The sequence below is a fragment of the Labeo rohita genome, chromosome 21, assembly GCF_022985175.1.
Source record: "Labeo rohita strain BAU-BD-2019 chromosome 21, IGBB_LRoh.1.0, whole genome shotgun sequence".
NCBI classification, from domain to species: Eukaryota; Metazoa; Chordata; class Actinopteri; order Cypriniformes; family Cyprinidae; genus Labeo; species Labeo rohita.
Genome location: NC_066889.1, coordinates 6,341,937 through 6,358,549, shown reverse-complemented (window position 1 = coordinate 6,358,549; position 16,613 = coordinate 6,341,937). Strand labels below are relative to the sequence as shown.

Genomic DNA, 16,613 nt, shown 5'->3' with positions numbered 1-16,613 from the left:
AGTAAATGCAGGCTTGGTAAGCAGAAGAGAATTATTTAAAAAACATTAATAGAATACATAACTTTTAGTGTATTTTAATTGCAATGGAAATAGCATTTTTGTGTAAGATATTTTTTAATAAAAACCCTCAGTATTTATACTGTTAAAAATAATCATATGAATATGTATAAAACATTAGTTTTAACAAAAAATTAGCTGGCTTATCACATATTTATGACTGCTTTTCATGGAGGAAGAGTAGGATAGTGTTTTTTTAGCTGCTAGCCTCTCTGACCCACCTATTGAGAGATGTTTACTGTGTCTGCTGAGTAGAACAAAAATAGAAAAGCTTTACATAAAAAGTTCAGGGCCAAAGACTAAAACAACCCAAATCTTTATTTAGAAAGTGAATATGATAATTTCATGCTCAAACTGAGTGCATATAAATTTGATGACAAAATAAAGATTACAGTCATAAACAATTTAAAACAATATTAATAAAAAAAAACAATAACATTGCAAAATGTGAATACAAAAACAGTTCATATTTTTAAGTGCACTTAACAAGGTTAACTGACCCAGTGCTTAATGAGAGGGCAGCTAAAAAGTCTATATCAAATTTTAGCTCTGCATATTTACATATGATTCTGTTGATCCGTATTGAAATCCATCTTACTGTTTATTTAGAATTTTTGAACTTTCAAAAAAAGAACAGGAATGTCTGTTAAGAAAAGAGAAACCAAAAGTACCTTCTATTCAATCAAACCCTTTGTCTATTCTTCTTGCGCCTTAATCCAACATCCCACCTGCTATAAGAGTCTTTCGACAGTCCACGTATTAAACACTTCAGTGCTTTTAAGAAAAATGGTGCAAAACAACTAGTACAAATCCTCAAACGTAGCCTGTAACGTCATACCCAGCTGCTGTGTTCTGCCGAGCTGATTTCCTGGAATCCATAGCTGGTGTAGTGGAGTGGGTGTCGGTGCTTGCATGGCTGTTAAGGGTCTGATTCTTGTTGGCAAGGTTGGGGTTTGTGTTTGAATGTAGCGTGGCTGGATGGTAGGGCATCAAATTGGATGTTCCACGTGGTCCGCTGCGGTCAGGGTAGGGGTAATGGCGCCTGGTTCCCCTGCTACCCTCGAAATCGTCACAGTAGGATGCACTCAACAGCCCTCCACCTAGCATGGACAAGAGCGAAGAAGCCAAGCCCACATATAGGCAGTCACCTATCTCAAACTTTAGACTGGCTGGCAGGTTCTGCATGTAGAAGGTCTGCACCAGCTCATGGGTCTTCCAAGACACGGGGATCAACGACAAGAGCCCTGCCAGGAGAAAGAGGGAACCGCCTACCCCAGCCATTTTGCTTTTGAACGAAGAGCCATCCATGCAGACGGTGCACTGCATGCCGACGGTGGACACCGCGATGGCCATGACGGAAAAGATGGAGGAGATGACCATCATAGCTCTGGCTGCTTGTAGATCAGTGGTGAGCCCCAAAAGCGTGTTGTAGGTCTCACACTGGAAGGCTCCGGTGCTCTGGTACACACACTCCATCCATAAACCTTTCATGTTGACTACCGCTGTCACGATGTTGGGGCCAATGTGTGCCGATGTTGCCCAATATGGCAGAAGAGTGGCTACCAGGGTTCCGAGCATGCCAAAGAGGCCAAAAAAGAAACCCATCAACTCTAGAGCTGCTATCGCCATGCTGCCCACAGGATGAATTTTTTCTTCAAAAGTTTCTAAAAATTTCTGCTTGATTACTGTAAGGGAAAATAATATACACTTTAGCTCAATAAATATATTTGTCTCAGCTGAAGCACTTCCTTTGTGAAAAAAAGTGTGCTTAATTGTACTTAAATAAAAACTATACTTGCAGGTAATATATTAATGAGTCAGAGGCCACTTGGGCGTACTTAAAGAGAGAATGCTTCTATGACTATATGTTAACACACTTAAGTACACTTTTAGAAAGTGCCATGATAAAACAATTTAAAATGTACTTAAATTTAAAAAGATTACAGTATCTTTTTTTTAAATTTAAGTACATTTTAAATTGTTTTCTCATGTTTTAATGTTTAATTTGATGTGTTAACTACTAGAACGCTTGTAAAATAAATTTGATTTTAAAATGTAATGTGTTCTTCAATATTATGTTTACGTTTGAAACTTCATTACAAATGTGTAATTACAAATACAGTTGAGGTCAAGATTTTACATACACTTTGGAGAATCTGCAAAATGTTAATTATATTAGCAAAATAAGAGGGGTCATATAAAATGCATGTTATTTTTTATGTAATAGTGACTTGAGTAAGGTTTTTCACATAAAAGACATTTACATATAGTCCACAAGAGAAAATAAAAGATACATTTATAAAAATGAAATGAAAGTTTACATACATTTGTTTCTTAATACTGTGATGTTACCTGAATGATCCACAGCTTTTTGTTTAGAGATGGTTGTTCATCAGTCCCTTGTTTGTCCTGAATTTAAACTGCCTGCTGTCCTTCAGAAAAATCCTTCAGGTCCCACAGATTCTTTGATTTTTCAGCATTTTTGTGTATTTGAACCCTTTCCAACAATGACTGCATGCTTTTGAGTTCCATCTTTTCAGACCGAGGACAACTGAGGGACTTTATTTAGACAAAATAAGAAAAATGTACACATCTTCATTCTGTTCAAAAGTTTACACCCTGGCTCGTAATGCATTGTTTTTCCTTCTGGAGCATCAGTGAGTGTTTGAATCGTCTGTAATAGCTGCATATGAGTCCCTCAGTTGTCCTCAGTATGAAAAGATGGGTCTCAAAATCATGCAGTCATTGTTGGAAAGGGTTCAACTACACAGAAATTCTGGAAAACCAAAGAATTTGTGGGACGTGAAGGATTTTTTCTGAAGAACAGCAGGCAGTTTAACTGTTCAGGACAAACAAGTGACTCAAAAACAACCATCACTAAACAAAACAAAACAAAACAAACAAAAAAAAAACAGCTGTTGATCATTCAGGCAACAACACAGTATCAAGAATCAAGCATATGTAAACATTTGAACAGGGTCATTTTTATAAATGTAACTATTATTTACTCTTGTGGACTACATGTAAATTTTTATGTGAAATATCTTATTCAAGTTCTAACTAAAAAATAACATGCATTTTGTATGAACCCTCTTATTGTGGTAAAATAATTAACATTTTGCAGATTCTGCAAGGTGTACTATAGTCTTACTCATGTCAACAAACTACATTAGATAATTGCGAAAACATTACATTCAATTCACATTTAAGCATATTATTTTAATAAAACACTACTGTACTGTTTTTTATGCTATGTATGCTAAAGTATAATTATTTTTCACATGAGGTGCAAATGTACTTACACTACATATGTTGATGAGTGAGATCCAGTTTCCAGTCGTTCTTGTGTTCCCACAGTCCTTCTATTTGTGCTCCTACCATCTCTGTTCTCTGTGGATATTAGGAGCTGACCCTGTCCATGTACACATAGGCACCTCTAGAAAAGAGAAGTTAAAGATTTACTTGTTGCTCACCCCAAAACTGACCTTTTCTGTGTTCATCCCAAAAACAAGGCCACTGTGGAAAGGACAGCGTCAATCACAGCCAGTAAGTGTTATTTGCTTTTTCAGGATGTACAAATGACTCAAATGTTATTCGATGTTTTGTGATTTAAACGTTATACTATAAAGACACATTTTCATTATATAACATATTATGTTGTATGTAATAAACATCTACATACAGTGCACCCATAACTATTGTATGAATTTCTTTGCTATATTTTTAATATCAAACAAGTAAGAGTGCTATGATTCGGACGTAGGCATAAAAGCGCAGGTTACGGTGTCCCGACGTAGTCGTTTTTTGGGGACAGTCCTGGCTGTTAATGTCCTGTGAGGCTGTGTTGCCACGTCCGCGGTTTTCCCGCGGAATTGGGCTAATTACGTGCTGTTGCCTCAGGTTCTTTTCATCCCCGCGGCTTGAAGCGAACCAATATCGTAATATTTAGCCCTTGGATTGCTAATTCTACCACAGGAACCCTACCACAAAACGTGTATTTTATCCCCTGAAGGACCCCCCTCAAAACGCGATTGGGCTACTTTTGGGCTAGTTTTGAGTAGCAATTGGGTGGGTTTTGTTGTGAAAACCTGGCAACCCTGCTGACGGGGTCTGAACATCGCATTCAAAATACCCTGTATACACACTGCCAAAAGACTGACCAATTTAGCTCTCAAAAGCACATATGACATTAAAAGTTAAATTAGATTTTGACCATTAAACCAGAAATGTAAATTAAATTTCATTTCAGAAATCACGACTGAAAAGACAGGACTGTTAGTGTGATATAGCTTTCATATAACAATTTAATAAACAAGAAGTCGATAATGAGTAACTTACATTTTAATTCCTTGCCACATACCTGGTCTATTTCTCTCGACCAATGAAAATATTTCAAAATATCCACAGCAAAAACAACCAACTATTAGAAGAATCAGTACAACACCCTAGCAGTGTTGCTAAATCAGTAAACGAATCGTTTGAATGAATGACTCGATCATAATATACGCACAAAATCACTTGTCGCCCAAAAAAATGTGTTTTTCAATGGCTCTGCTGGCGACCAATCAAATTCAGTGACCGGAACTAGCCTAATAGTTGCATAAAACAAAATTCTAGTATTCAATTAAACAAAAAAAAAGGAAAGTAGCTTATGCTAAAAAAAATACCTTTAAAGCAAAACTGTTCACTGAAAATGTGTTCTTTTAAAACGCAATACTTTATTTTTATGAATTAGTACTTAACATTATTGTGTAATTTATTAAAAGTGTCACCGACCAACTATGGCGAGGAGTCCAAGGACAAAGGACATTGCTGTTAACAAGAATTTGATTCATTCTTCTGTCTGATTTGCTATAAAAACATTTGTATTTAATAGACAACAAACAGTTACACATTAATATGCATAAAGTGCATTGTAACAAACATACTTAAACGTACCTGGTTAGATATTTCATCAAGTAAACAAAGAGTGTACCTTTGCAGAAATGTCAAATCACAGAACAGTACGTGTGTTTTAGATACAGTTTGAGCCGGTTTCAGCTGAACCCTTGAATCAATCTCGGTTAAATCACCTCACTGTAATGAGATTATACCAATAATCCAGCCTTTTACTGGAAGGGTCAACCACGAACCAGCGAAAACAATGGATTCATGTGACAGGATATGTTTGTCCACTTATGTCACCAAAATTACTCTGCACATTATAACTTTGTAGCTATAATTTCTAATATTTTCAGGTTGTACCAAACTGCACTAAATGTAAAATTATTCTAAAATATTATTATAAAATCTATTGTAAATAAAATAGAATAACTTTTTAACAACATTATTCAATTTTGCTAAATAATCATTGATGCAATATGACATATATATGCCATATATTTACAGACTGGGTCACAGTGAGGTCTCTCAGGTCAGGGGTGAGATGAAGGTGCTGTAGTGGGAACGCCGATACTGTGTTTGGACCCACAGGATGAGGTGCCAGTACAGAGGGACAGCGGAGGAGCAGAGGGTGAGAGGAATGTGTCTACAGAGGTGCCATCCACACACACCTCCACAAATGAGCTTAGAGGTGTGGAGATACACACAATGCAGGATAGTCTGAGTCTGAACGTTTATTCCCAAATCAACACCTATGAAATTTGACCTGAGGATAGAAATAAACACACTGAAATAATAAGTTACAGTATGCTATTTTATGAAATGCATTGCTAGGAGGAAACTAAATATAAATATTAACAAATACTAACATTTTTTTTTAATTTGACAAATCTGTTTGCTTGTATGAATGCATTTTTCAATTATGACTTAAGATGACTTTTTCTGAGTTGTACAGGAAATGAGAGTGTAAAGTGTAGCAGAATTGAAAAGTCACTCTTTTTCTAAGATATCGAGCATTAAACAATATTATACAGCATATAAGCCAGTTTCCAGAGATGTCCCATCCCATCACCTTGTAGTTCTCAGCACATCACTGTTGAACTCATTTGTGGAGGTGTGTGTGGATGACACCAGTCCTCGCACCTTCGTGGCCACACTTCTTTCACCCTCACTTCTTTTCTGTTCTTTCTGTTCTGCTGCTAACTGACATGTACCAGGTTCCCACAACAGCACCTGCACACTTCATCTCTGAACTAGACACACACTGACCCTACTATGACCTCATTTACATTTATTATATATAGTGTATTGGGATAGATACATTGATAGATAGATATTATGCTGATAGATAGATAGATAGATAGATAGATAGATAGATAGATAGATAGATATTATGTTGATAGATAGATATGCTGATAGATAGATGATAGATAGATATGCTAATAGATAGACAGATGATAGATAGATAGATATAGATAGATAGATATGCTGACAGATAGAGACAGATATTATGCTGATAGATAGATGATAGATAGATAGCTAGAGAGATACTATGCTGATAGATAGACAGATAGATAGATATTATGCTAATAGATAGATGGATAGATAGATATTATGCTGATAGATGGATAGATATGCTGATAGATAGACAGATAGATAGATATTATGCTGGTAGATGGATAGATAGGTATTATGCTGTTAGACAGATGGATATTATGCTGATAGACAGATATTATGCTGATAGATAGACATAGATAGATAGATAGATATTATGCTGATATATAGATAGATAGATAGACATATGCTGATAGATAGACAGATATTTGATAGATGATAGATATGCTGACAGATAGACAGATATTATGCTGATAGATAGATAGGTATTATGCTGATAGATAGATGATAGATAGATATTATGATAATAGATAGACAGATCATAGATAGATAGATAGATATTATGCTGGTAGATAGATAGATAGATAGATAGATATTATGATATAGATATTATGCTGATAGATGGATAGATATGCTGATAGATAGACAGATAGATAGATATTATGCCAATAGATAAATATTATGCTGATAGATGGATAGATAGGTATTATGCTGTTAGACAGATGGATATTATGCTGATAGATATTATGCTGATAGACAGATAGATAGATATTATGCTGATAGATACACAGATAGATATTATGCTAATAGATAGATAGATACATAGATAGATAGATATTATACTGATAGACAGATAGATAGATAGATATTATGCTGATATAGATAGATAGATAAATAGATAGATATGCTGATACACAGATAGATATTATGCTGATAGATACACAGATAGATAGATAATATGCTGATAGATAGATAGATAGATAGATAGATAGATAGATAGATAGATAGATATTATGCTGATAGACAGATAGATATATATTATGCTGATAGACAGATAGATAGATAGTATGCTGATAGATAGATAGATAGATATTATGGATAGATAGATAGATAGATAGATAGATAGATAGATAGCCATATAGTCCAAGCACTGAAAAGCAGTTGCTTCTAGATTTGAATCAACTGATGCTTTTGCCTTGGCTAATTGCCGAAATCCCCACAGAGTAAGATATATGGTGTGGAGCAAGGCAAACTTATTGATCTTTGTAGCTTAAGTGTGATATCATGATTGCATTAATATTTATGATTTCTATCACTGTGTAAAAGGTTAACAGACCAACATTGCTTTAAGCAATGACCGTCTAGTGACCCTGTTCACTCAAGCACTTCTCACACCTCTCATCTTATCTAAGGAGGTGTTGAGGTGACACCAGCCCTCACACTGCAGATCACCACCATTCTGCTCACTTTCTGCTCGGACACACATGCCCAGGTCAAGACACGGAGCCAGGGCGGCCATTCCCACATCAGCACCTACATACTCTTGACCTGGACGCTGACCTCAGATGTACACATTCCAGCACTCTTTTGTTTCAACAATTTTTCTGTTACACATAGCCATGAAAGTTTTTTTTGGCCAGTATTTGAGGTCAAAGAGATAGAGTTTAGATAAAGAACACACTCAAGAATTTTCAGGATTAGGCTGTTCTTGAGTAATAGGGTGTTAAGACCTGGCAAATGCCTAGATAAGGAAAAATAAATGCTGATTAATTAGTGTTTAGCAATAGAGTACAATTAATTGATAATACAAGAGCAAAATGTGGTTCTCAAATGGAAGGTCACAAGTCTGTTCTAAGGGGAACAATCTGCTAGAAAAAGTGATTTAAAAACATTTGCTTGAAAAAGGTTTTAAATACATTTCACATATATAAAGGTGCAATATATTGTGAGTTTAATTAATATTATTAATACTTTTATTCAGAAAATACTAGCATATTGGCTGCTTATTAGTAATTAATTAATGCCTTATTCTGCATGACCATATTATAGATCCCTTAATCCTTTCTCTATACAGTCTTATGCAAAAGTTTGGGAACCCCTTGCAGAATCTGTGAAAATGTGCATAATTTTAACAAAATAAGAGAGATCGTACAAAATGCATGTTATTTTTTATTTAGTACTGTCCTTAGATGTTTTACATAAAAGATGTTTACATATAGTCCACAAGACAAAAAAATAGCTGAAATTATTAAAATATCCCCCTTCCAAGAAACATCCAAGTATCTTCTGTTGCTTCCGAAGGGCAGTACTAAATGGAAAATATATATATTATGTATAAATATATATTTATTTTTTTAAATATATATATATTATTTTTTATGGAAGTGGACTTCTTTAATGCATCGTGAAACATTTGAAGGGAGTTATGTTGATTATTTTAAGCTATTTTTTGGTCTTGTGGGCTATATGTAAACATGTTTTATGTAAAATATCTTACTCAGGACAGTACTAAATAAAAAATAACATGCATTTTGTATGATCTCTCTTATTTTGTTAAAAGTATTAACATTTTCACAGATCCTGCAAGGGGTTCCCATACTTTCACATAAAACTGTACCTATACATAACAACTACCTTTAATTATAACAATTAATGACCAGCAATTTAGGAGCTTATTAAGGCAAAAGTTGTAGTTAATAGTTAATAGTGAGAACTGGTCTCCCAAACTAAAATGCGACCAATTACATTTACAGTTCTGTGTATTTATACTATACAATAAATTCAGTATGAGAGTCTGTCATGCTTGTATACTGTTCTAGGTTAACCCAGGGTCAGTGTTTATTTGTATGTAGGTGCTGATGTGGGAACAGTGATGCAGGTTCTGGTACATGTACTGTGTGTGTAACTGGGTGCCAGTAGAGAGAGCAGAGCAGCAGAGAGGGCGAGAGAAGTGTGTTCATAGAGGTGTGATGGCTGGTGTCATCCTCAGATGAAAGCAGAGGTGTGATGCTTGTGTAGACGTGAGAATGACTGGGTCACTGGAAAGTACAGCGCTAGACACTCTGACCCTGAGAAGAGGTCAGCCTTGTGATGAAAGATCATAAACATTTCATTTTTCAGTGGCTACCTGTGGTAATAATGTAACTGCCCTTTGTCAAGGTCACACCATGTTTAATTTTTGGGTGAAAATGAGGCTGTGAGTGATACAAGTAAACATTAGGTTGAATTACAGTGTTAATATGGTTCAAAGGGATCCTGAAAGCACAAAGGATTTCATCAGTCTTTTTGAGCAGAAGGGTTGCCCCCTATTGGAGGTTTTTCCAATTACATTAACTTCATTCACTGCATTGGCTTTCATTCAGCTTAGGGCTCTTTCATTCTGTTAAATGATTGATAAATGTGCATCAGTGAGGTTCAGACTTGAAGTGAGAATGTCGGTGCTGATGTGGGAACACCAATGCTGGTCCTGGAACATGGACGGAGCCGCAGAGAGGGTGAGAGAAGTGTGCTCGTGGAGGTGTGAAGGCTGGTGTCATCCACACACACCGCCTCAGATGAGAGCAGAGGTGTGATGCTTGTGTAGACGTGAGAATGACTGGGTCACTGAAATGAACAGCGCTGGACGCTCTGACCCTGAGAGGAGGTCAGCTGTACCAGGAGGTATTTAATAACATCTTAAAATTTTAAAATGCATTTTAAACTGCTAATACTAGATTGGCTTTGAGTTTTTAATGAATTAGTAATACGTTTATTGGATTATATTTACAGTGCCCTCCACTAATATTGGCACCCTTGATAAATATGAGCAAAGGTGGCTGTGAAAATAAATCTGAGATAAAAGATAAATCTGCATTATTTATATTTTTGATCTTTCCTTAAAAAAAAAATCACAAAAATGTAACCTTTCCCAGAAGTAAAACAACTGAAAGTGGGGGGAAACTCATATTATGAAATAAATGTTTTTCTCCAATGCATGTTGGCAACAATTATTGGCACCCCTATAGATTCTTATGAGTAAAATATCTCTGAGTCAGAGTGACTAGGAGCATGAAATTGTCCGGCCATGACTTACTGTTTTACAGGATTATAAATATGAGGAACTCAAAGGTCAAATTAGGGGTGTGCGATATATACTGTCTGCGATAATACCATAATTGATGATTGATTCATTACATTAAGTCTAGACTAGTGCCCGTACACTGTAAAAAATAAAAAACACAATTTGTTGAGTCAGCATAAAGTAATTTGTTACCCTGCTGCCTTAAAATTTTAAGTTCAGTCAACTAAAATAAGTTTAGTCAACTTGAAATGTTAAGCTGTACTAAGTAACAACTTAGATATTTGTGTTTGCTAAACTTAACAGATGGGTAAGTAACCCAGCTGCCTTAAAATTTTAAGTTGATTCAACTCAAATATCTAAGTTGTCACTTAGTATAATTTAACATTTCAAGTTGAATAAACTTTTTTTGAGTTGACTGAACTTAAAATTTTAAGGCAGCCAGGTTACAAATTATTTTAAGTTGATTCAACAAAATGCATTAAAGGAGAAGTCCACTTCCAAAACAAAGATTCACATATAATGTACTCACCCCCTTGTCATCCACATGTCTTTCTTTCTTCAGTCGTAAAGAAATTGTTTTAATAATGTTTATAATAGACTGATATGGTGCCCCGATTTTGAACTTCTAAAATGTAGCTTAAATGCGGCTTCAGACGATCCTAAATGCAGTTGTAAATGATCCCAGCCAAGAATGAAGGGTCTTATCTAGCGAAACGATCAGTTATTTTCATAGAAATAATACAATTTATATACTTTTTAATGTCAAACGCTCGTCTTTTCTTACTCTGCCTGGACTGTTTTTTTCCAGTTCATGACAGTTAGGGTATGTCGAAAAACTCCCATCTCATGTTCTCCCTCAACTTTAAAATCGTCCTGTATCGCTGTTTTACCTTTTTTGTTAAGGGTGTTTGATCTTCTTTGCAAAGACTTTGCAAACACTGGGTCGGTACTTCTGCAGCGATATAGGATGATTTTTAAATTATTTTTGAAGTTGAGGGAGAAAATATTATTGGAGTTTTTCGACATACCCTAACTGTCTTGAGCCAGAATACACAGAGTTCAACGAGAGCATGGCAAGACGAGCGGTTGAGAATAAAAAAGTATTTAAATCGTACTGTTTTAATGAAAATAACCAATCGATTCGCTAGATAAGACCCTTCTTCCTAGGCTGGGATTGTTTACAACCGCATTTGGGATCGTTAAAAGCCGCATTTAAACTGGAAGTTCAAAATTAGGGCACCATATCAGTCCATTATATAAAGAAAAATGCTGAAATGTTTTCCTAAAAAAACGTAATTTCTTTACGACTGAAGAAAGAACAACATGAACATCTTGGATGACAAGGAGGTGAGTACATTATCTGTAAATCTTTGTTTTGTAAGTTAACGACTTCTTTAACTAATTCTAAACACAGCCACAGCACTGTTTTGCGTCTCTGAGCAACATGATGGTGTTTCGTTCCTGAATGATTCAGCCGTTTAAATGATTCGGTTCACTCGCAATGACTCACTTATTAACTGTGACTTTCTGCCAACTGGCGGTTTTAATTCCACATTTAAAGTATATTTTTATTATTTAAATAATTTCAAATATCAGTATTCAACGCTTTATGTTTACAATATCAAAACATTATTTGTGCATTCGTAACTGCAGGTTAAATGCATTCATGACCTGCATTAAACAGTGTGTAAATACATCTAAATGCCACTTCAGATGTAGCTTCTGTATTTCCTCTGCTTTGCAAAGATGAACTTTGTTGATGCTGATTTAATTTGATTGGTAACAGCCCAAATGTAAGAATCTGACTCAAAAGATAATGCACACTTTTAGAAAAAAATGGCTTTCAGTCAATTTAGACTTATTGGAAAAGATTCATTTCTATCAGTGTTCCACACAGACTATGAGGAATACCAAAAAAATGTAGGATATTTTACTGCAAAATATCGTCTAATTATCGTTATCAATAAAATCCCCGAAAATATCGAGATATTATTTTTTGTCAGTGTCGCACACCACTAGGTCAAATTCCATCACAAGGAGAAGAATCAAAAAAATATAGTTTGTAATGTGCAGAACAAGATTGTTGAGCTTCACAAAATAGAAAGTGGCTGTAAGAAAATAGCTAAAGCTTTGAAAATCCCCATTTCCACCATTAGGAAGTTTCAGTCAACTAAAGATGTTACAAATCTGCCTTGAAGAGGATGTGTGTCTATATCGTCCTAATGCACGCTGAGGAGGAGAGTTTGAGTGGCCTCCAAGGATCTCCAAAGATCACAGCTGGAGAATTGCAGAGATTAGTTGAGTCTTGGGGTCAGAAAGCCTTAACAAAAAATCAAACAGCTCCTACATCACCACATGTTGTTCGGGAGGGTTTCAAGGAAAATCCTCCTTGCTCATCCAAAAACAAACTCCAGCATATTCAGTTGTCAGACGTGATTGGAACTTCAAACGGGACTGGGTTCTATGGTCAGATGAAACTGAAAAAAGAGCTTTTTGGCAGTAAACCCACCAGACGGGTTTGGTGCAAACAGGGATAAAAAGTACTCCATGTCCACGGTTAAATATCCTGCTGGATCTTTAATGTTGTGGGCCTATTTTTCTGCCTGATGTCCTGGACATTTTGTTCAGATACATGGCATCATGGAGTCTATCAAATACCAACAGATAAAAAAATCTAAACTTGACTGCCTCTGTTAGAAATCTTATAATAGGCAGTGGTTGGATCTTCCATTAGGACAATGGTACAAAACAAATATCAAAATCAACACAAAAATGTGTCACTGAGCAGAACATGAATGGGGTGAACTGAAAGGAAGCAGCACCATGGAACTGGGAATCTGAAGCATCTGGAGAGATTCTATACGAAGGATTGGATTGTTCTCCAAACTCATCAGGCACTGTAGAAAAAAACTCAGAGCTGTTATCTTTGGAAAAGGACGTTGCAAAAAAATGGGTGCCAATAATTGTGGCCAACATGAACTACAGAAAAACTTTTTTTTTTTTCTTTTTTTTTTTTTTTTTGCATAATGAGATTTCCCGCCCACTTTCCATTGTTTTACTTCAGTGAAAGGTTCATATTTTGTGAATTTTCTGAATAAAAGCTCCAAAGGGTAAACAATGCAGATTTATTTTCACAGCCACGTTTGCTCTTATTTACCAAGGGTGCCAATATTAGTGAAAGGCAGGATTTTTGTATTTATGCTGATTCAGTTAAACAGAGCCATTCAAATTTAAGTGTGAGAGAATGTAAAGGCCATTTACCTAATTTTATTCACAGGATGTTGGTAACATTTGTTAGACGTTCTAAATTGCACTTTTTCACCTCAGTAGTCAGATGACAGGAGACGTGCATCAGTAGGTAAGGAAACAGCTCTAGTTCATTTCCCTGGGTCAAAAGTTTTAGGGCAAATAATCTGAAATGTTTAGTTGCACTAAAAAATTTTGTGTAATAAAAAGGTTTGAATTGGCAGTGCATCTAAAGAATCTTGCTCCTTTAGAAGACTGATAAGGGTCTTCTGTAGTTTCAGAAAAGTAATTAACACAAATTGCTCAAACACTGCATTTAGTGCATTAGTTTAAGGTAAAAAGTGTTGTTTGATTGAATCTGACAATACTGTGAGCACTGAAGTAACACTGCACCAGTGAAGTAACTATTTAAAAAAAAAAAGGCAAGTGAAATATTTTTTTAAAAAAAAAAAGGCATTACTTGATCTATTTATGTGCAATGGCTTTTTTAATGTCAGATTACACATTGTAAAAGATTTCAGATTTATTTCCAGTTATTTGCTTATAGTTTAAATTGAGTTTCACCATTATTCAATTCACACATATTTTAAAAGGAGGCATTTCCAACAGCAGTGTGTTTTTTGCTAAATCTGAAATGTGAGAAATCAGTTTAAATAAGCCATGGAATTTCCTCTGAAATAATCCATTACGTGTATTTTGGAATTTGCCAGTGCTGTGATCTAAATGATTAAGTCAATCTTGGCTTGAGGGAAAGGTTATGTGCCGGCCACTGCATTATTAAAATATTTTAAAAACATAACTTAATCAGACCACTCAATCAATCAGAACATTAAAAGAAATACTTTTTAACCCAGTTTGTTAGCCAGCTAGACATTAAGTTTAAAATAAACAGTTTAAACTGACAACTCAGTGTCATGTATTAGTCACATATCAGTTCATATCTTTGATAAAAAAGAAAGACAAAGAAATTTATTTGACTCTGCAGTGCTTAATTACAAAATAACAAATCACAAATCTTCATTTTTGTTGAATTCTTGGGGAGAACTGATATATACTGCGTGCTCTAACTAATCCATTTCTTGTTATTTTAAATTAAAGATTCGTGTTGACTTGCTTTAAAAAAAAACACATTGGTCGGGCTTGGGGAGCAGTGGGCTGGTGATTACTGACATTCCTGACCATGGGGGAGAAGATTTTTTAAGAGCTGTTAGTGGCAGGGGGTTTCCAAGGCTCTGAGATCAGCAAATGTTACAACAGACTGGGACTAGACAGACCCCATAAGCCAGAACACTCCCAAATGAACAGAATAAACAACATACCTCTTATTGCCACCCTCACTGTCTGCTGCTCTCTGCTTCAGTTTCTTAGCATCTATCTATCTATCTGTCTATCTATCTATCTATGCTTTGATCCTTTAAATTACTTTAACTGGTGTAATCTGTGGCCATTAGATTAGGCCTAATTTATCCACAACAGGCCTATACCATCAGGAAATGAACTTATACCATCTATTAGCAAGACTACATTTGCCCGTCACATCTTTTACTAATTAGATTAGTAAAGTGAACGAAAACACAGCCCTTAATTGATTCATTGCATTATCTGTTATCTCAACTGTATGTTTAAGCAATTGCTCGTCGTTATCTTGCGTCGTCCATTTGTGCCTTTTGCCTGACGCGGGTCAGTTTGCTGGCCCTACAGGCGGTCGGAGTGACGCAGTCTCGCAAATTTGCTCCTCCAAATGGAGCGACGAAGTCCATCAAGTCCCCATTAGGACCTCATTAAATTCGCTTAGTGAGATATTTTGCACCCTTCTTAACGGGCTGAAGTGTGAACGCGTGCTTTTAGACAAATAGCGCGGGACTCGCTCGAACTGACCGCGGATCGGCTTTAGTTCTTTATGCTTTTGGTGACTCCTGCAAGTGTTTAAGTGCAAAGCTGTTTTCAGATCAGCTGTTGAAGGCCGTAATTAAAAAAGCCGTAGACAGTAGCGACGGGTCTTTAGAAAATCCAAATAAAAGTAGGGGTATACACTACCAATGAAATGTTACTGAACATTAACATTTTTAATGATTTTTTTAAAGAATTTTCTTCTGCTGAGCAAGCCTGCATTTATTTGATCCAAAATACAGCAAAGGCAGTAATATTGTAAAATATTTTTAGTATTTAAAATAACTGCTTTCTATTTGAATATATTTTAAAATGTAATTTATTCCTGTGATCAAAGCTAAATTTATTATTATTATTATTTCCTTTTTTTGGAGTTGGTGAAGAAATTGTAGAAATGAATACTTTTATTTAGCAATAACACTTTAAATAGATTAAAAGTGGTAATAAAGACATTTACAAAGAAGATTTTTATTTCAGATAAATGCTGTTCTGACATTCATCAAAGAAACCTGAAAAAAATCAACTCTGTTTTCAACAAATAATAATAAATATTTTTAAGTGACAAATCAGAATATTAGAATAATTTCTGAAGGATCATGTGACTGGAGTAACGATGCTAAAAAATCAGCTTTGAAAACACATAAATTACATTTTAAATACATTTAAGTAAAACACTTAGTTTAAACAGTAAAAATATTTCAAAAGTTTAATGTTTTTGCTGTATTTTGAATCAAATAAACACATGCTTGGTGAGCAGAAGAGACTTATTTAAAAAACATTTGACTGGTATTGTGTAGGTCATTTAAAAAAAAAAATTAAAAAGCTTATTTTAAGATAAAGATTTTAAACTTAGAGTTAGGCAAAGAATTACTTTACATGTTAAAAAACTCTTTATGCAATCTCAAGCTAAATGAAAAATAAGAATAGCCTATAGGCCTGTGTTGGGTATAGTTGTGCTTAAAAGAAAAGGTTTTACCGTTAGCCTATAAACCTATGTCACTAAATGGTGTTTATTATAACAAAAGAGAGAGAATGCAGAGAATAGAGAATTTCTACAAACGCTCAGTTTTGCACCTGGGTAAAA

The 16,613-nt window shown here is 35.2% G+C and overlaps 1 protein-coding gene across 1 annotated transcript; it reads right to left on the bottom strand.

Annotated features, from left to right (window-relative positions):
* Positions 1 to 357: 357 nt before the first annotated feature.
* On the bottom strand, positions 358 to 3,493 carry cldn2 (claudin 2). The gene is made up of 2 exons (XM_051092225.1): positions 3,360 to 3,493; positions 358 to 1,742 (listed from the first exon to the last, which is right to left on the bottom strand). The coding sequence occupies exon 2, from the start codon at positions 1,684 to 1,686 to the stop codon at positions 871 to 873; it is 816 nt and encodes a 271-aa protein (XP_050948182.1). The 5' UTR covers positions 1,687 to 1,742; positions 3,360 to 3,493; the 3' UTR covers positions 358 to 870.
* Positions 3,494 to 16,613: the final 13,120 nt, after the last annotated feature.

What these genes read in the sequence shown, in the direction of transcription:
- cldn2 (XM_051092225.1), bottom strand. Translation starts at nt 1,686, where the DNA reads ATGGCGATAGCAGCTCTAGAGTTGATGGGTTTCTTTTTTGGCCTCTTT.